This window comes from Idiotropiscis lumnitzeri, chromosome 9, assembly GCF_059441095.1.
Source record: "Idiotropiscis lumnitzeri isolate Australia: NSW breed Sydney's pygmy pipehorse chromosome 9, RoL_Ilum_1.0, whole genome shotgun sequence".
In the NCBI taxonomy this organism is placed as follows: domain Eukaryota; kingdom Metazoa; phylum Chordata; class Actinopteri; order Syngnathiformes; family Syngnathidae; genus Idiotropiscis; species Idiotropiscis lumnitzeri.
Window position 1 is genome coordinate 1,876,242 of NC_142399.1, and position 21,020 is coordinate 1,897,261.

At 42.5% G+C, this 21,020-nt stretch overlaps 1 protein-coding gene across 4 annotated transcripts in view; it reads left to right on the plus strand.

Moving 5' to 3' along the window:
* foxn2a (forkhead box N2a) overlaps nucleotides 1-19,877 on the plus strand; it is a 30,286-nt gene extending 10,409 nt beyond the window's left edge. For 2 of the 4 annotated variants that reach the window (XM_088303987.1, XM_088303986.1), the window contains exons 3-7: nucleotides 11,861-12,438; nucleotides 14,501-14,625; nucleotides 14,869-14,918; nucleotides 15,773-15,841; nucleotides 16,495-19,877. In XM_088303987.1, coding sequence (XP_088160113.1) covers nucleotides 11,875-12,438; nucleotides 14,501-14,625; nucleotides 14,869-14,918; nucleotides 15,773-15,841; nucleotides 16,495-16,919 — 1,233 coding nt within the window. In that variant the 5' untranslated portion in view covers nucleotides 11,861-11,874 and the 3' untranslated portion in view covers nucleotides 16,920-19,877. Of the gene's footprint in view, nucleotides 1-1,891; nucleotides 2,064-11,860; nucleotides 12,439-14,500; nucleotides 14,626-14,868; nucleotides 14,919-15,772; nucleotides 15,842-16,494 lie in introns of those variants that run through there. The other 2 variants (XM_088303985.1, XM_088303988.1) reach the window with 2 other exon arrangements.
* Nucleotides 19,878-21,020: the final 1,143 nt, after the last annotated feature.

Genomic DNA, 21,020 nt, shown 5'->3' on the forward strand with positions numbered 1-21,020 from the left:
ATTAGCACCATTTTAGGCACATTGGCTAATGGTCCTGTCTTTTCAAGGCATCCTCTATCAACAGTTTCCCTGGTGATTAATGCTTCTCCTCTCTCTCCCTCGCTAGCTTTGCAACTTCATCCCTGACAGTGACGCCGGGAGGGAAAATGGGACACGGTCTACGCAGCTTGCTGTCCCTAAGAATAGCTTTGTTGCGCAAGAAAATGATGTCAGCATAGGCCTTAAAAACATGAATGAATATAACATGACAATGAAAATGCTCACCGCAACCATCTCTTCCTTTCTCACATTATTTCTTCGTATTTTGTACCTGTTTCGCACACACAAGCCATCAAAAATTATTTGAATGACAGGTCTGATGAAAGATAAAGATTACAAGCCAAGTATTTGCCGTGGCATACAACAAGCACCACAAAACCCGTTTGTCAAGTTAAAACCAGGCCAAAGCAAATGTGTGCATCAACGACAGACAGTGCGTACTCCGTGACTGCGTGACAGGTATGTGGGCTCATGCACAATAAAGGCACACAGGGAACCTATTAGATCAGACCACAGAGAGGTACTTATGTGCGCTTATGAAATAGGTTGAGTACTGTATCACCAGTATGTGAAAGTTACAGTTTGGTGTGATGTCGCTTTCAGCCAGTAAAGCTGCACTCCACAGATAGCCAAGTAGAGATTAAAAAAAAACTGCTCTTTTCTGCCTCTTGTTTAGTCTAACATTTCAATATTGTGGTGTAAAGGTGTTTGCATATTTATACTTTTATACTTGCAGTAGATGCATGTCGTGAGCAATAAGAAAAATATAATTGGCATATCTGGTTAACTGTCTGAGAGGTGCGTCAAATGTGGTTATTTGGGGGCTCAAGAACTGACTTTTGGTAGGGGACATAAATATGGACTTGAGTGAGGAACATCAAGTCATTCAGACAGGCATCAAGGGGAATGTTTAAATTGTGTGAATTTGGGGCTTTATGATAGGGCCACACTTGGGCAAATTAGGATTGTCCCTCTGTAGAACACAATAAGATTTGTGTGAGAAGAGTAAAGTCTAAGTCATGTCACATTTCCAAGCACCTTTAAGAAACTGAGGAGGGCCATGTTTACATATTGTATAAAACTGAAAAAAGTCAAATTAAACATTGATGCACAAAATAAATCTATAAATGAAATACTTCACCTCTAGTGCTGAGCACGAGTTGGGGAGGGCCATAAACTGCAAAGTATTATTATGACGTGAGACGCATACCTGTCCAAATAATTGTTAGATAACAAAATACACCATCAAGGAATGTACATGCATGGTATTGTGTATCCACAAGAACACAACCAACTTTTGGGGTACAAATCTACCCCACCAACTGAGACTCATTAGATTATACAACCCAATGTCCATCAAGTATAAATTACAACTCATTTACCATGCACACTTAAAATCATACAATAAATAGGAGGTTGACTGTAAAAGATTTTTTGTAGCACACAGCATGTGATCAGTGAGTGTGTTTGCTGGTCTGGTTAGCTTCTGAGTACCACGGTTTACTTTAGGTGGGGCCCTGTTGAGGGTCCTCGGTGGTGGGTGTGGTGACACATCCTCTCCCCGCCCCGAGGTGTTTGTGTTTAGCCGAAACAACATTCAGTTGAAACGCCCTCTAACAGTCCTTCCGGCGTCTACGTCACCATATTTCGTGCATTATTAAAAGAATAAATAGATCTCTATGTTTAAATCTATTTTGCTACGCTAGAGGGAGATTACAAAAAAAAGTGAAAGCCCATTTGGCGATGCAAAATAGGATAGCGTGCGCTCTCGTGGAGCCCCTTCGCTGCGGCAGTTGCCAGGGGAGATAGGAGGGGAGGGGCTGTGATTGGCTGGAGTGGCGGTGTTGCCATGACGACGGCTAGGGGTTTGGTAGCGTTGCTGTGCGCTGTGCGATCCGCGCGCTGCGTGCATGGAGGAAGCAGCTGCTGATCTGATCTCTGACATTGTGCGAGGCAGACATCCGAATAAACTGCGCACTGTCGCGTCTTTAAACACACCGCACCGAGACACGACGTACATGATTGTGAGTATGCCACCATCCTCCCCCTTCCCCCCTGTTGTTTTAAGTCCGTGTGCGTTTTGGATCATGTTTGCGAGGCGTGTGTTTCGGAACGAGCTAAAAGTAAACGTGGTCAAGTGACTTTGCTCACAGCGGCCAGCATGGCACAATAAGCGACAGCATGTGGCAGCTAGCTAACGTTACTTCCCCCTCTGTTTTCCAAACTCGAATAATCACATGACCAAGCACATAACATAGTTTATTCTTGGCGGTGTCTCGTTTATCGACATAAAATCGATAGAGTGCTTAAAGTTGTACAATGCTAACGCTAGATTTACCCTCACTGACCTACCGAGCGGCTGCTAAGGCTACTTCGCTTCGTGGCTGCTGAACTGGGTGAGCTAACGCATGGGACGTAACGCATTGAGTGCTCGTAAATCTGACCGAATGGTTGTTGAGCGGTGGTAAGTTACTCGGTAACGAGTCCGGTTTGTCGGGAAGTATTGTGCAATAGTACACGTCACTGCGCGTAACTTCATGTTCCACGTTGTGTGTGACTGTCGCGGTGATTCATCCCCCTTTTATCATATTGGCCACCAAGCGTATTTTGTTTTCTTTGCTAGCTGTTCATTTTCGCAACCAACTTTAAATTCGCAGCGATTCAAATGGACAGAAGTGCTACATTGGTCTATATTTTTGTGTGTGTCAAATCTGTACAAGAAAAATAGATGCAGCGGTAAATTTCGAGAGGACCAAAGAATGTGAGGTTACATTGAGCACATGATGTAATGTGTTGTCACAAGGTTGTCCCATTTACTGAGTTTTCTATAACCAGTGTCTAAATGCAGAAATTATGTTTTTATGCCGCTCCGAAGAGACTGCTGTTATTGAGAATGCCATTAAACAAATACCGTTACAACATAATCACTTTGCATTAATATTATGTATTTTATTCACCATACTAGCTGGAACCCTCATTAATTTCCTTCCTGTGGTGTATTAGTTTTTCCATGTTTGGAAGAAAAAAAATGTTGTGATGTGGTTTTCGGATTGATTTACTTAAGCCTAGTTTGGCATTTGTTAAAGACCTTGTGATAAATAGAATGTAAAACAAAGAGAGAGAGGTAAATGAAAAAAGCAGATGTTATCAATCTGCCATTACTTTATAGCCAGTGTTTCTATGGTCACAACCATCTGTTGTCTTCATTGTTGTTTGTAGTCCTTGCATGTATTCCACGTCTTTATGTACAGAGGCCTTTGCAGGGTTAGTACTCTTGCCCCCCAGAATAGCCGAGAGCCTGCTAACTTTACTGACATTCGTTACTATAAATAGGACTCCGCAATGTTTTTTTTGCTGATGCTCAATGGCTGTAATATTGGTGAAGCCCTGTTACTTGTAACATGAGCACCATTTTATTCATTCTTTAAGTCGAGGCTGCTGTAGTTGGAATGGTTTCTGAGAGTTAGAAATACTTAACATTGAAAGGAAACTAAAAGTTTGCCCCAAAAAAAATAGGCTGTGTTAGATGTTAATAGCCCATTGATGTTTTCCAAACATTTGCTCATGATACTTGTCAACTGTTAAAATGTATTGAAATGTAAGCCTGCTCACATTTGGTTAGCTAGAAACATGTATATTGAACGTAATTGTGTTTATTTGTTGAGCTTGTGCTTTGCCGATGGATAAGGTAAATGTAAAAAGAGATTCGATCAGGTACCGTAATTGCAATCAGCTTTTTAAAAATTAAAAACAAGATGGACGAATTAATGCATTTTACAATGTACGGTACTTTCTTAGAAACAGAAAAAAAAGTTAGTTAGTTTTTTTTTACTTTTTATATCACACATTTTAATGAGTTAATGAAAAAACCACTCATTTCATGTGCTAGCACTGCAATGACAAAACTGAAGCATCTCCTCAAATGAATACAAATAAGGGGTTACCCTGGGCTATGGAAAGACTTTGGTTTCTTCAAAGTGATGACTGACATAAAAGAGTGGGGGTTTTGAAGTTGTCTTATTGTCATAGTACAGTTTACACTCTGGGATATTAGTAGCAGTTAAAAAATAATCTCCTTTTGTAATTAATACGCTGACTGCGTGTGTGTCATTATTATCGATTGATGATTGGCCTCTTCATGACCTAGGTCAAAGGTATACATAATAATAATAATAATGGTCTGTTTGTGCTGCTATTGAGCATTCAGTTATGTGCTTTCTTGGCAGTTTACTTTCAATGAAATCACGTGAAATGATTTTATGATTTTCTTACGCAGATCAAGTGTCAGTGCACAACCGGTATTTTTATTGTAGCTGCCCTGAGTGCTCCAATTTATTGAATGATGCTGTCTGGCAGTACATTTTAGTCTGTGTACACATCAGGGCGATGTTGTTAGTAAGGTTATGAAGTATCTCAGAAATAAAATGTCACAAACTGGAAAAAGGCAAGTTGGCGATCATGGTTGTGACCAGTCATTCAAGCAAGAAGTTGTTGAGATTCTGAAATACCCAACTGCATCATTTTGCTGGTGTGTCTTATTGTCCCAAATTGGGGTATGGGTCCACTTTCTGAACGCAGTTCATTCGATTAGGGCAAAGTCCAGAGTGTACTGATTTCGAGCTGAATTGGATTGGATTATGGAGAGTCACATTTTCTACTTGTATTTGTGTTTCGACTGTGCTGTAACAGAGCACTCGTTGTTGGGATTTTTTTTTTTTTTTACTCTAACAGAACACTACTCAATTCAGCGGTAACAAACATATCTCCTCTGGAACCTTTATGAAAACCACACTTAATTTTTACGACTTTGAATACTTATTGGTTTCGGTCCAATTCCATTTCTATCTATCAGTGATGCAAATGCGCCTTCGGGATGAGTGCTAACAGTGAAGAAATGTGACCAACTCTTATTTTCAAAATGCACATGTTATTTATGAGTGAGCTGAATTTCAGTATTTCCAAAATAGCAATTGGGGAAATAAACACTAACCCAAAACTGGATTTGTTGTTCCCATTGCGGCTAACGTGACACAGGAACTGCAGTTCAAAATGGTGGCGTGGCCATGTAATCAGTCTTATCACAGTATTGTGTACTCTGACCCCAAGTAAGGAAGGTTGCGTCTAAAATCCACCATGTGCTTTGTAGGCGTGGGGCTGACTAGAGTTTTGGATTTGTTACAAAAACAGGTACTTCAAATTCTGGTGGCTTACCCATGTCTATATTGTGGAGTACACAAATGGAGTTTATAGTTGAGACCTTTAATAAATTGCCTCAAGAGGGAAATAACTATTCTAGTTCTTAAAATTTGTTTTTGTGAATGCACCGTAATTTGCAACAATTTGACTGCTTGAAATTGAATAAATAGATGAAGCCATTCTTGGTTTAAAAAGCGTAAGTGAAATAATTTAAAGGTATGCTCGTTTTCTGTGTCCCTTTTTTATTTTATTTTAAGTTTCAAGTTTCAGTTCTCTTCTTGGCTATCGTCTTTGCTGTTGACACAACACACAAAGTTTTTTTGGCAGTAAATTTTTATCATTGTCGGCATCGGCCGAAAACAGTCATGAGAGGAATCGAGCTCAACTTCAAAGTATTTGTGTGTGCGACAGACTGCCGGTTGGTCGACTGTGAATTGAAATCAAATTATTGGGAAAATATCCCTCTAAAGTCGCCTTCTTAATCTTCAGAGATGAAACTGCCATCATGCAGGATGCCAGCGTTCCTCACGAGAGCTCAGTTCAGCGAGCATCATTTGATTAACTCAGGCCATGTTTAGCTTTTTCTTTGCGTTGTCTAAAAATATTCAATAGTGTCAACCCCAATTTTATGCAAATATTTGATTTTCAATAGAATTTTCAGTGGAACATTCAATAGTTGCAGCCCTACAACTCCCCTGTTATATTGTCTCACATTCATTTTTTCACGTCTCTGGGTTTAACCTGCAATTAACTGCTCAATTCAAAATTAAAAAATCAAGTCAATTACGTCATTGATTACCCAAATTATTTCACAATGAAAAATAAAAATAATGACATTCAAGATTCCTTTGAAGCAGCAATATTCTAGTTAATTATGATGTGTCCTAATTGACGAAAGGATTAAAGTTCAAGATTTGAATGGTCGTGCTGTAATGTTAAATTGACCGGTCACGTCTTTCTGCGATCATTCAACATCACACCAGCTGACTTTGGTGTTAGAAGACGAGAGGCAGCATCCAGAAAAGTGTGTTGCCAAATCTTTCCAAGCCACCGTTTAACAGATTGCGTGCATTGGTTATGCTCATGTAACTTGATTGTGAGTCGAACCTCCTCCTCCACTCTCGCTTCTTCCTGACTGGTGGAAGCAAGACGCTGCTGATTAGGACACGCCTCACCGACGACAGCGATGTGACCGTTTCCTTGATTGAATAGTAGGGAAGAGGGGAAACACAAAGGCTCTTTGTCTCATCACCCTTGATATAATTAACAGGGTTTATTTAATTGACAGCGCTACGACTAGACACAAGCACAACTTGTGAGCTTTTGTGCAAGTACGGTTGTGTGCTTCTTCGAGCACTTTTGAATATGAACTCGGTGTTAGGAAAATGCAAAGCAATGGAATAAGATGGGTAGATTCGTCAATGGTTTCAAACAAAATCTGTCAATATTTCCAAAGCATTGTTCTGATTTCGTTGCAATTTGTCTTACCACAAGTCAATGGCGTCCAAAACAAGATGTTGTGCTTGACTGCTGCATCAACAGTTTTTATTTTCATTATACAAGCAAGGCAATGCCGATTGTCTTCAAGTTTTCTTTTATTGCAATGATTTACCGGTGCTTTGAGTAACCTTCAGTCTCATTCTTGAAAGCAAAACATGCAAACATGTTGTAAACATAGATAGCAAACACTTGTGTTAAAGCCTTGAATTTTTAGAAGGATATGCAACCCCAAGCTGAGAACGGCCCAAAAGAAAATCGCATGCTTGCTGTTTGTGCTATTTGGAAGTGTATGAGGTTGTGGTGGGAGGAGGCTTTCTAGACGAGACGGGTGCATGACCCCCCCCCCCCAGATAAGGTTTCAGTGTTTGCTGGGAGGCAGCTCTGTACTTTGGAAAACGTAAGCTCTGATTAGAGTCAAAGTGCAGTTTGAAACTATAAAGTCAATGCCTGTGCCCAACTACATCTTTCCTGTGTTACGTTTATTTGCCTGTGTGTCATTTACGGGCTTGAATGTTTGCTAGCATTGTGTAAACGTTTGGCCTCTCGTTGAGCTAGTTCTCTCTTTTGGTGTCGAGCTGGCCCAAGTGTGAGTGCTCGCTGAAAATGGACTTCCTCCACAGGCAGGAGGTGTTTCCTTCCCTCCTGGTCATCAGTAACTGTGAGGTGAATACTGAGAGATTAGCAACATGACGGGAGGAAAAAAAGAAAAAGACAAAACAACTGCTTCTTTGTACAATATGAGCGTGTGTTTATTTTTTTTTTTAACTCACTCTCACCACAAGCACTCCTTAGATTGTTAGAATCCACGTCGTATTTTCTTAAAATAAAATCGTATTGTTAGATGAGGACTCCCTTTGATTGTTTTACTGCACATAGAGATGCATTACTCGTGTATGTAAGTCACCTATTTGCCTTCGTGTAATTCAGCTTTTGAGTCGCAGGTTAGTCAAAAACATCACAGAGGGTTTCAAATAACAGCCATTGGGCTTTTGCGGCACACCTTTGTGTACCAAGAAGTGTAACTGGTTTGTGCCGACTGGTTTAGTTGGTGGCTGTGAGCAGGGTGCGACTCAACTCTGTATAAACTCAAGCCTCTGTTGTAAAATTATGCATCTCATTACAATCCGATGTTGTATATGGTGAGCAACTTTAAGTTCACTATGCAGTCTTTGCAACTTAGTCATAGCCCGGTGTCATCCAGGTTGGCTGCTGCCTTTCCCGCCTCTCTTTGTCAGACAGGTTTTGTGGAGAGCAGCACGAGATTGCTGGCCTCAGCAGTTTCCGCCTGTATTGATCTCCCCACATCAGCTCTCTGTTCATGCACCGACATGAGCGCAACCGCTTCCCTCGCCACACAGGCTGCCGTGGCAACTGATTCCTGAAAGTCAGATCCGCTGCCTGAGATTGTCGTTGACGCGGCCGCGGTCTACCGTTTACATTCTGATGTACCTATGTGACACATGGATGGCTTGATCTGCCACTTAAAGCGAGCTGTGTGTCTTTGTGTCATTTTTGAATAGGCTAAGTGCTTAACAGGATAAAAGAGCAGTTCGGAAAGGGGGGGGGGTATTGCCTTGGCACCTGCTGTTTGTCCCTGCCTGTTTGCACATGAATATGATGCGGCTCATGGCGCGCAGGGGCTATTTTAACTTGCAGATGAGCCATCAGGTCAGCACCATTCCAGCTTTGGTGTATTTTCAACGATGGGTTGCAGTCAACAGGCAGGTCCATCTCATTGGCGCTACTCTTATACGCATAATCATTGGATTCTTACCGCCCTCTGAAGTGTGTTGATAAGAGTGAAATGAGGTGCAATTATGACAAATGCAGGTGGAATTGACCTGATGCAACGGTGGTCAAATATTTCCTTTGTTTTGCTGCCCCGTCCAATCCATTTACCTTGCTTCTCTTCACATTCGAATGGCAGTCCTCTCGGAGCGGCCAGTATTTCTCAGTCAGCTGGGAGGTCACGACTAAGATGAAAAATGTTGGAGTACTCTTGTGCTTCAGGTTTAATCAGTGTTCTGACTTTTTAGCCACGCCATGACTTCCGAGCAACAAAACTGGAACGTGTGTACGAGCCTCGTTGCCTGTGGTGTATTTTTAATAAGATGAAGACGAAATGACTTTGGGCATCCTTGAAACAAACATTGACAGAATGCAGTCGCAATTTTTGCGCCACACCTGTGCTATGTGGTTGACTGTCACCTTAATGACTGTCAGTGGAATGTTTTGGGTAGCACAATCATGACATGATTAGACTGGAAGGAGCCGTCTCAATCAGGGCATCACCGTTGTTCAGCCGACAGAATGATCAACTTTGTAGGTCCAGTTCCTTTAATTTTAGAGTCTATTCTGGGATCTCTACACATATCCTCAGGCCGCAGCCTCATTAGTTTAGTTCATAACGAGATGCATAAGCAGCCTAGAAACTTTCCCTCCGAAATGTTGTTTGGAAGAGTGAATGTTATTTTCCTTTTGGCCATTTTGCCTGATACCAGTGCTCATTCAAAGCACAAACTTGTCATGTCAAGATAACTTTGCTCCTCTTGTTTTGGTCTCCAGACTGGAGAGATTTTCTTAAAGCCCACATGGACAGTTCTCACGGCCTTCTGACATGCCTTGTTGGATTCTATATTGTATTGAGTTGTAATTCACTCTGTGCTGGAGAAAAAGAAAAAGATGCAAAAGGTATCGGCGTTACGGGATGCGCTGACAGTAAAGGAATTCAAATTTTGTGTGCAGGATTATGCATAGTTAACACAAGTGCTCAAAGTGTGCAGACCTCTGCCAAGATTGGAATATTTCACCTGCGAAACCGTTATTTGAGGACCAGGTATCATGGAATCTTACTAGCTAAGAGGAGGTTAAGTTTCATCTAGATCCAAAATTCCATCCCAATATAAGGGAACAAAGTATATACTAACGAGATCCTAGTGATAAATTTCATCCTGATTAGATGAGATTTCATCGATGAGAATCTAACCACGTGATTGTCCATATCCCTATTTACTTTAACTTTGAAGTTCTGGTTTGCGACTGCCTCACTGCGAGGCTTCCGTGTTGTGGTGTACTTTGTGTGCACTTATGCGATGCGCCTTTGAGTGGATCAAGTGCAACACAAATTTTTCGGCTAGCTAAGGTTGGGCTTACGGTAACCATGGTGAACGTAAAAAGTGCGGTATAGTAATGCATAAAGGCTAAGACATTGCAGGGCGATTTGTGTTATTTTATTTTTAAAAAAATGTCACTTTTTCTTCTTTTTGTATTCTCCGGTATTTATTCTAACCACACATCCATAATTAGAGGACAAAACTGGAACAGATTAATTGCATTTACCTTCATTTCAATGGGAAACATTACCTTGATTTGTAAACATTTCTGGTTGCTAACACAGTCGCTGAACAAATTCAATTCATAAACCAAAGTTCTTCTGTAAAATATACATTTTTTCATTCATTATTCTTTGTATTTCATCCGTCTCCCCCCTCCCCCAAAAAATAAACAAATGATGAGGTCATCAAGTGATATATTCTCATCAAAACTTTGAGCATTGTTGGAAGTGTACCTCCCCATCTTTATAAATAATACAGGTTGATGCATCACAACCCGTAAACAGCAATTTCAATCGATCAATCCTGCGTTGGTGAAACAATAACCTCCTCGGCGGAGCTCGCAAATCCACTGCAAGCCCTCTGAAAGCCCGAATGACCCATGACTCAAGATAAAATAAATTGGGATTGTTCCTGTCCCCCCGCCCCCCGAATGAGGGTTAAATAGTAATTTAGTAAATGTGCTAATGTCCCTCTCCTTCCCCTCGCGTTGACACAGGCTGACTTTGGCAAACTGATTTGTGTGTCAGTGTGTATGTTCCTGCATGTGCGTGCGTACGCTCCCTTTTCCGTCTCGTTCTCTGGGCAAGCACTCTTTAGTCTGACCCAATTCCTGTCTTGTCACATAAATGAAAAGATACGCGTATCCGACAGATTATATGTCCCCTTCCACAGCTACGTTGGTCCACATTCGGTGCATCAACTCTGAGGCATCTGGTGTCCACACTCAGGTGCCGCTGCATTTCCTGTACCGTCGCGCACGTATGATGTCGGAGACGGCCAACATGGATTACTCATTTTCCTACTCTCGTTTGTGAGATTTCTGCTCTTAATTGAAAGGACGGCGTGGTTGTCATGGTGACACCCAAGACTTAAAGCTTGTTGTGAGCTGAGCCAAAGAGTAATCTCTTTGTACACTCGGTCTCAACAGTGTACAATGCGCTTATTTGTATTGGTTGGGGGAATGCAAGCAAGCATACAGTAGATGTTAATATTAATGTAGAGCGCAAAAAGAAAGAAAGGCTTCCCTGTATGAATGGGCAATTTAAAAATAAAAAAGCGAGCGAAACACATTTTTTGCTGCGTTATTGCATCCCTTTGAGCTGTTTTGACCGCTACACGTGCAGCGCACGGGTCAAGCCCTTTAACGGAAAATATGTCTACGGGTATGTTCAGATTTGCCAAGGCATTTTGTTGATATTGTGTTTTTGAGCGCAGTCGAAAAAAAATGGAAGGTACTTTGGTAAAACCTGTATTAATTCAATTAGGCTTTTTTCTTTTTTCCCTTTTTCTGTAGTTGTAAGAGAACAGTGGACTTGAAGGACCGCACACGTTCATAATCCGGAAAGTGACAAATTGGGACTTGATTCTTGCATAATGTGGATCAGCCTGGAAAGAGCCTTCCACTGTAAGGTGGAGGCAGTCATTTGATTCCAGCAGTCATCGGCGGCTTTCATGCTCATTTACACATAACGAGCAGCCGGGTCTTGCCTGAAATGAGGTGGGCGTCAACGAGTGGAGCCTTAAGTCCGCTCAGTTGCTTGAGAGGATCTCATTGAAGGTCCTTGGCTAAAGTCAAGGGGTGGAGAGCTGAGAGGGCTCTCCGTCCTTGCCAGGCATGGAGGAGAGGGGCAGTACAGTTGAGACGCGGAAGAAAGACCACAGTATGATCTGCACAAAGGAAAGCCCCAGAAAAATTTGTATCAGTATTCCGAGTTGTTGCAAACAATGCTGCCATAATGACCAACTGTATAAACGATTTTCCTGACTTTCAGTCTCTTCTTTTTCCACAGACCTCTTTGATTTAATGGGTCCAATTATTGGGATGTCACCAGACAAGAAAACGGAAATTCCGGGTATGCAAGAGGAGCGGACATGGCTTCGAGGTGTTTGCGGAGTCGGAACGCTGCCCGAGGCGGAGTGCGCGTCCAGTCCCCTGGCGACCAGCGTGGATCGGACTGGAGGCGCCGAAGATGAAGAACTCACCAACCTCAACTGGCTCCACGAGAACCTACTTCAGAACTTCACGTTGGGAGGTCCTGAAGCTCAACCCAGCGGCAGCCCCCTCTTTGACATCGAAGGAGACTACGGATCCAACCAGGGAACTTCATCCTCGTCCGCAACGTCAAGTCACAGTCGGGGGAGAGAGCGGGACTCTTTGAAGTCGAAGCCTCCGTTTTCATTTTCGCTCCTCATCTACATGGCCATTGAGCAGTCTCCTAGCAAATCTTTACCCGTCAAAGAAATCTACGGCTGGATTCTCGAGCACTTCCCGTACTTCTCCAACGCTCCCACCGGATGGAAGAACTCAGTGCGTCACAATCTCTCCCTGAATAAATGCTTCCGCAAGGTCGAACGGAGTTTAGGAAAGGTATGTCAGTAAACTGCTTCTGCATTCGACACACTTACAGATCAAAAGTACAATCCACTTTGTATCTCCTCATTATACTTTGCTTTTGTCACATCGTGTTTGTATTTACATTTTGTAGTTGCCAAAATAATTCATTGAGCAATTCTCTAAATAGTGTGGCTCACGTGACAATGCGCAGGTCTGCCACATAAGCGCCTCGGCTGCGAAAAAACTGGAATTTCATCCGAGTTAGCTCCAAAGGAAATGCAAACAGCACGCTATTTTGTATGTGCGAGGTATGCAACTCTAGAACAGAAATTGACTTGATGAATGTTGGAAACATCCTCTAATCGTTGTCATCATCGTTAATCAAGGAGCTCTCTCAAAGAGTGTAAATCAAGATTTTCCATTTCTTAATTATCTAATTTTATTTAAACGTTGTTTCTCAACACAGTCTGATTATTTAGTCGATATGTTGTCAAAAGCGCAAAAGTAAAGTGATTTATTTCCATAAACAATTTGCATAATGATCCTCTTGAACTATAAAAATTTAAATTAGAATACTGCTCTATCTACGTGGTTGTTATTTTAAATCACAGGACCGAGTAGGACCTAGACTACAAATTGGAGTGAGTGTTGGAGCTTCGCTCTCCAGGAAACAAAATCAGTGTCCAAAGAAACTAGTTATCGGGTCTTAGCATGCTTAAACATTTCAGTGATTGGTAGTGTAAGAGCAATAAAAAATGATGGGTGATATCATAAAATAGCGCTCTGGTCTCCTGCGCTGGATAAGAAAGTCCGCTTGAGGTCGATTGTGTTAAATTAGGATTTTCAAACTGTGACTCAATAATTCAGACTGTTTAATTTGTCTTAGCAGTTTTATGTTGATGCGTGAGTTCTGAAAGTATTTCTTCATTTGTCTACAGCGTAAAATCTAAACTGGTTTCCATACTAACACATTTAGCTAAAAAGACTGTTGTTGTTCTGAGTAATCATGTTAACATTACAGTTGAGCATAGTCGTGGAAACATTCGCTGGAACGCAACCCTCACGCTCACAAATAGAATATTTGCTCAAACCCCGTGTTGGCCCAATTTGTGACAGAAACTCTTTTCTGCCGCTCTCGATAGGGACACAATGTTTGCCATATTGAGCTTCATTATGAATTTGGGCTTGTGATCGGTAGAACCGGCAGGGCCCGTGGTGCCAGGACTGTGCCTGGCCACAACGTGATAGTTTTCCACCACCGGAGGAGATAGGGGGCAGGTTAGCACTCTTGGAGTAGCGCAAGTCACTCAGCATGCAGGTGCACAGTGTGAGCACTTCGTCTGCTGACAGACCAGCGCCAGTTTCACATGACACTGGCTGGTGGTTTCCGTTGCCATGGAGACATTTCCTTCTTCCTGCATCAGGGACGGGCTGGTAATGTGAGTCAAGGTTATTCTCCGCCCTCCCTCGCTTGCTCCCTCAGACTGGGCAACAATACACCGCCGTCAGATAATGTGACAGTTAACACACTCGCGCGCAGACAGATTCATCGCTTACGTTGGAGCAGTGCAGGCGGCGTGTGGAGGAACTTTGTTCTATTGATGGTCTTCACCGGGAGAAATACTGTGAAAATGAGGCAATCTCAGTTTGTGTGTGTGTGTGTGTTTTTTTAAATGAGGTTGTGCAGTAAATGCAGATTGAATAATAATGCTTCAGTTTCTATAGGGTGCCTTCAAATAATTCTTTCTATCCAACGTGACTCATCTTCTGACATGGACCGCTAGAAGCCAGATAAACAAACCATGTGTAGCAAGGAAATCAGTGTTGAGTTGGGTGTGCTGTTGTTACTTGAAATGATAATAGCTGAAAAGTGGAAAAAAAAAAAAAATCTGTCATGTGTTTTGTTCACCATGGCATCGCCGGTAGTTTTCTTAGGAATCCGTTTGGTTCTTATCAAGATTGTTTGACCTTTATTTAGCCCGGTAAGGCAATTCAGAACAGGCTCTCGTTTGGCTGCAGACAGCAGAGTAAAACAAAACACGGCAAAAACATTTTGATTTCTTGACCGTCTCATCATGTTTTTCTATCTTTGCAGGCCAATGGAAAAGGTTCTCTGTGGTGCGTCGACCCAGAATACCGCCCCAACCTGATCCAAGCCCTTAAGAAGCAGCACTTTCCTGCCGCACATGCCTTCTGTACACCACCCGCCTCCCCGCCCAGGTGACCCTTCTTCATTCCTCACACTAAATTGTGACAGGATGTGACGATGCAGGAAATTGTTCTCAGGCCATCAAGTCGGACCATCATTCCGAGTTAAAAGCCCTTAGTTCTCTGAAATTGAAGATGCTTTTTACGGTCTCATTTTGATGGGTTCCCGTACTATGCAGTTCTTTAAGCACACTTTTGAAATTCAAGTCTGATACGTGATATTTTTTTTCTCTTTTTCTTTAATCTCTCCTGCAGTGCCTCCTCACCCCCTCGCCATCTCTTTCTGCAAGGTTGCTCATTTAAAGGTGAGGCTGAGCTTTTGGTCTTTGTATGCTCACATGCTTTACAGCTTGGCGCTTCCGTTGTCGTGTGCTTGTGAATGTATCGCAATTGCTTGCAATTGCGCTTTTTGTGCATTTCAGTCCCAAAACATCCAGCATCCCCCCCCCCGCCGCAATTCTTAGTTTGATTTATTACTTTCAAGTCATTGATGCCTCATGTGGTCCATTCGATGCCTCAGCTATAGCTCCCCACTCTCTCTGCCTCTTAGATTTGTAACCTTGACAACAGGCAGAGGTTCCGCTGGTGCTGAGTGTGGAGCACTCAATCTTGCTGTAATCATTAATAATTTAGAGCACCAGAAGTGAGCCATGAAGCTTTTAGACACTTTGTCAGGTCTGAGAAGATCGGATGCATTCTGCCTATCGGTGGCATGAATTTATCCTCTGCTTTGTTTTTGATTCATCTTTTTTTTCTTTTTTGTCCATAGACATTTTTGGGTCCCTTAGCAGTCAAGTGGTACACTTTGACTTATCTTGCAACAGTAGGAACCGTTGAAGGCTTGCAGTTCCACCAAGGGGTGGCGAGCTTCATTAGTCAAGAAAATTAAATTTATACCTCACGGTGTAGTGAGCCAAGAAAATAAACGAGCAAGCCCAGTTTTGTTGCTAGAAAGACCTAATCGAAAGGTGCTAAATAGTGGTGCCGTACGGGTCAGTTACTTATCCATCAAGAACTTTTGCGGCACTAATGCGACCCATATCAAAGTTGACTGCTTGGTGGACTTGGTGCTTGAGCAATGTTAAAGGGACGGACGTGCCCTGCTGCCATGCTCTCACACCTTAGCACTGACCATCATGCATGTTCTCTCCTCTTCCAGAGTCTGATATTGATGCTGCCACTGCCATGATGCTCTTAAACTCTGCCCCAGGGCACCACGTTGACCCATGTAAGAGAATCCAACGAGCAACCATATGTTCACCCTCCTCACATACCATCCACCCCATTGCTTAAGTGTGTTTTGTTTTTCTGCTCATTCATTTGGATACTTTCCTCATCCGTGTTCACAATAAAATCTTAAATGTGTTTGATTTATTCAACCACAGGACATTTGGTACAAGGCTAATAGAAGATTTTTGGAAACAATGTCTTCGTTGTTATCAATACAAATTAATACTATTAGAATTTGGCATATGGCAATTGTGCATTATAGTTTGATTAATTGATTAATGAGACTTTTATAGTTTGCTGATGAATGAAGTCTTGAAGAAAGCACGGCGAAATGGAGTGACTACTTCCCAACCACGTAGACGTTTTGGATTTGGTCTCAATTAATTTGCGGTCAAAAGAAGGCGGACATGACGTCAGCAATGGGAAGTTGCGCGACAACCATGAAGACCTCCACTCTGACAATAATCCTTCATTTTTTAATAATAGTGAATGGATCGGCATCTTTTTCCAAAATGGATCAAGGAACTCAACTTAAATGCACATTCCTAATTAGGATGTACAAAGTATAGAATGTATTTCATTTCCGTCAGCTCCGGCTCATACGACCTTGTTTTTCACTCGCACTTTTTTTGCTACATCTGCTCTCGGCAGGCAATTCGGACAGCCCACTGGACCTCTCCAGACCCGACTCAGTCCTGGTGAGCAGCGATCCAAAGCAGGACCACAACTACAGCAGTGTCGCCCTGCAGCGCTGCTGCTCCCGGTCTTCCTCGTCCTCCCTGTCCTCCTTGGACGAAGGAGGCTGCGAGCGCAGGCAGTCGCGGCGCGCCGGCAGCGAGGGCTTCCACAGCGACGAGGACTCCGATCTCTGGGATGAGAGAGGAGCCAACCCAACGCAGCGCCGCCCGCCCGCCATCAAGTGGCCCGCTGGCAAAAGGCCGCGACGTGAGGTCAAGCCCGAGCTGGATGAGGAGCTAAAAGAGGCCGCCGGTTCCTTGCTGCACCTTGCCGGTATACGCAGCTGCACGGAGGGCTCCAAACGCAATGTCAAGAGCACAAAACTTAACAGGAAATAAAAAGACTCCGGACCCTGTGAACCCTCACCTCTGACGCCCCCCTCCCCAGTCGTGTGTCCCGGTGTGCCTCCTCCTCCTTATCTCATCTCATATGTAGGCCATTTTGAGCCTTTCTTTTGTTTTGTTTTTTTTGGGGGGGGAGTATCTCTGTCCAATGAATCAAATGGCAATAGTGTTGTTCACACAGGAGAACAAAGCCATAAAGAGACTTTTGCAACTCGGGGGCGGTCACAGCATATGGGGGGTGTCTGGGCTATGGAGAACTGGATCCAAAATGACCTACCTGCTTCTGTCGAAATAGACGATGGTGACTCAAAATGTTTTCTTTTTTCCTGTGAAAAATGGGAAAGGTTTTTCTAACTCAAAGCGTTGCATGCTTCCTCCTCAAACTTGTATCCTCTTCCAAGTGAATCTGTGTATGAAGCGAACGAGTGCATGTTTGTAACAGACAAAATCTAACCTCCTGGTGTTACAAGTTTCCCTCTTTTGTGCTACAAAAAAAAAAGAAAAATATGGCGCGTTTTTAAAACGTGTGCTTTACACCTCTTGTGTGAGAGATGCAATAATGAATCCACAACCTTAACTTTTTTCACGTCATTCGATATTGTGACTTTTCCATCCCAGAGATGCTCGTTAAGATGCATTCAAGCAAATGAGGGAGATTGCGTTATTGTCTTGCTATGCCATAAACACGAGGATTAGTAAAATGTGGGATTAGTATTTACTCTGCCACTGCCAAATTTTACGTGCAAACCTTGCCACTCCGCTTTGCTGTTTTGGGCTGTCACTCACTTTCCTCCACCCGTGTGTTTGACATATGCGGCACAGACATACATTAAATGTTCAATGTGTATGCATAGGATTTACTCTATAGCTTATACTTGTTTTTTTTTGTTTTTATTTTTTAGTGTGCGTTTGCTTCATTCCAAACCGAAAGTGAGACAAGAGGATCAGATATTCTTATGTGGGAAAAAAAAGTAGCCGTGCTGCTCAACTCATTGTGTTATTGACCGTTGTGGACGGGATGGTAAACAACCACTGGTTCTTGCAGCATTTTTGCATTTTGTTCATCGTCAAAGGCCTTTCTGATTTGGGAGAGAGTTGCTGTCGAGCTTGTTTAAAGCATGACATTCATAAGAGTACTGGAAATCCTCATGAAGATGTGCGCTGCTCTCGTGATTGGCCCTCACTTCCGGTCGGCCTCTTGTGTTCCTCTCGCTGCTCTTCCTCCTTAAAACAAAATAATGAAGTAGAAAACCCCCTCGAGCTGTAAAATGTGGTGTTTACTGTCAGCCGATTACATTCACTTAACTGTGGGAGGTTGTAAGCCGCGATTCACATTTGGGTTTTAAAATCAAAGAAATTTCACAATATGAGGTAAACGTAGATGTGCACAATCTCATCCCACATAATTTAAAAAAGAAAGTGCCACAATGTGTTATTAGCGGCTGCGAGTACGGTAGAGCGTGCCAAACATTTTACTGTGCCACTGATGTAAAACTGCAAGGGGCCATCGTCGCAATGTTTCCCTGTTGCCACAATGTAGTTGTAGTCATGACTCGATGTCCCAGTTTTCTGAAGCCCGTTAACAGGAAATGTGAGCGGACTCTGCACGGCGCAATGACGCAACCAATCCTTTGGTTTATTTTGGCCACTTTTTGGTTGGATCCGTTCTCAGCCGAATAAGCTGCAGACGTACAGTAATTCTTGCATACACTGGTCTTATTTTGCTGTGAAAGAAGAACAAATGAGTTGTTCATGAATCGTTACCTTATTTATAACATTAATTTATCAGGTGGAAACGCCATCAAACACTGGTCATCTGAAAGGAATGACGAGGCACATTAATTTCTTTTTTTTTTTCAAATGAGAAGTATTTTGTCTTGTTCTGCTTTGATTTTGCAGCAATACAGCCTATTTCCCCTCTTTTATTGTGTTCTATTGATTAAGTATTTTTGCCAATTGTCCATAGAGCGGGTGTTTTATTTTTGTTTCTTTTGGAAATGTACCTATGACTGCCAGATTTTCTTTTTGCTTTTGTGTTAGCCTGGATAGCAAATGTTGATCAACTTTCATAAAGGACTTTTCTTTTGCTGCCAAAATTGATGTACAACTTCGATGGTGCAAAATGTCTCGTTTCCCTCTTGCGCTCATCATTTTTACATTTTGTCTCCATGTGTACATTTTTTTTTTTTTTTAAACTTCAGCTAACTAAAGAAAACTACTGCCACTCATCAGTCATGCTTCCAAGAATTGTGAATTATTGTGATTGTCACTGGAAATTGGAGCAGACTGACCCATGCAGTCCACCAAGCTGCTTGTGTTGTTGGAGAGCCTCAGTCCATTTTGAGCAGGAGTGGGGATCCGGTCCGTCGAGCAATTATGGCCTCAGAGGAACCCACACGTTCTCATTATAGATAATATATTTTGTGATATATGTTGATAAACATTTGTTCAATTTTAAGCTAAATTTTATTCATGCATTTGATGTGGCCCTCAGAGGACACCGAATTGGCTCCTGAACACCAAAAGGTTCCCCACCCCGATTCTCACTCATTCTTTGTGTAGCACTTGTCAAAGGAAGGTTCTGCTGTTGTCGGTGAAACAACACAACATGTAAGGCTGCCACATGATTAATGCCACGCATAACACTGGTTGCTCTGTTGCTTGTCAGCTTTTATTGAATATCGGTCATGTGGTTCGCCGGGTTATGTTGCAGCTCATGTATGAGTATGATTAAGTTGCATTGGTTTAAAAAAAAAGAAAAGAAACAACGCAAAAAAAATGCCAGCCCAGTATCAGTTTGTGTCTGCCATTGCTTTCGGACCGACACACATTTTTGGTTTTTGTATGCTAACATCTGTTGATAAAATGTTTATAAGATTTATTTTCGCCAAAGATATGCAATTGCATTATATATGGTATTACAAAACTATTAATAAAAACCTGTTCTTCTTAGCAGAGTGAGCATTTTTTTTTAATTCTGGTGCAGCACCAGTGTTTTAATAGTCTACATTGCTGATCAATGTTGCCACCTGCTGTGAATGCAAAAGCACTCGTATAAGCTAATCATAGCCCATTATTCAACTCCAACTACCCATTCATGTGGCAGCCTTCTCAGTTTTCACATTAGCATATCACAGCTGGCAAATATTTCCCACCAAGTCTGGCTGTTTTAGTCGTGTTTTGACTGCACAATCTGTGATCAGCACCACGTGTGTGACTCCTCCGCCACACACTGCCTCCTTCATCCTACTTGTCTTTTTCACTCTTCCTACATGGCAGGCTGCCAGAATTGCACCTCACATTAACGTGGACCGTGCCAGAGATGGCTACATCATCATATGTCCTGAACACACTGATTGCTCTAAGTGAATTTGTCATAGAGGACTGGTGGATGAGCACCGTGGTGACCCTGAACAAGAGCCTCGGGCCCGTTGGCACTGCACTATTGTTCAATAGAGTCCTGTGTGTGGACTGGAAGTCGGGAGGTGGGGGCTTCTCCCTACTGACTGCCTCAATTCAGCTGGAAATCAGAGCAGCATCGCCTCCCCCCCTCCCACATGGCCTTAGCAACCACGCCACGCCGACAGTTGCTAGGCAACCAGACAATGCTGGAGCCACTGGCTGCGGAGTGAGTTTTCCACGTGCAAAAGCGGCAAAGGATGCTTCTTATGTTGGTGAAGAATATTCACTTCTTTATGTAAATACCTATGAAGTAGCCAACGAGATTTAAATTATAGAAGTGTTCATGTGCACTTCATGAAGGGATTACTGTATTAAGGATTAGAGGAAATGAATCGTCAAGGATTTGAGGAGCGTTGGCTGCATTAGCAACATGCCATTTTCTAGTCAAAATGAGGTCATGTAATCATCTTTCAATCTTCAACAACACCTTCCATACTAGAATTCTTCATTTGAATAGTTGATCAATGTACGTAGTCAAATCATGTTACATTGCTTTATGTTCCCTGAGGCAATGTAGGACTTTGTGTTTGTATCATAAAATTCTCCCTGGGAGTATTTAACTGGCACAAATTACAATCGTCACTGAACAAACCAAGCCAGGAGCAAGGTTTGTATGGTCTGCTACCAATACTT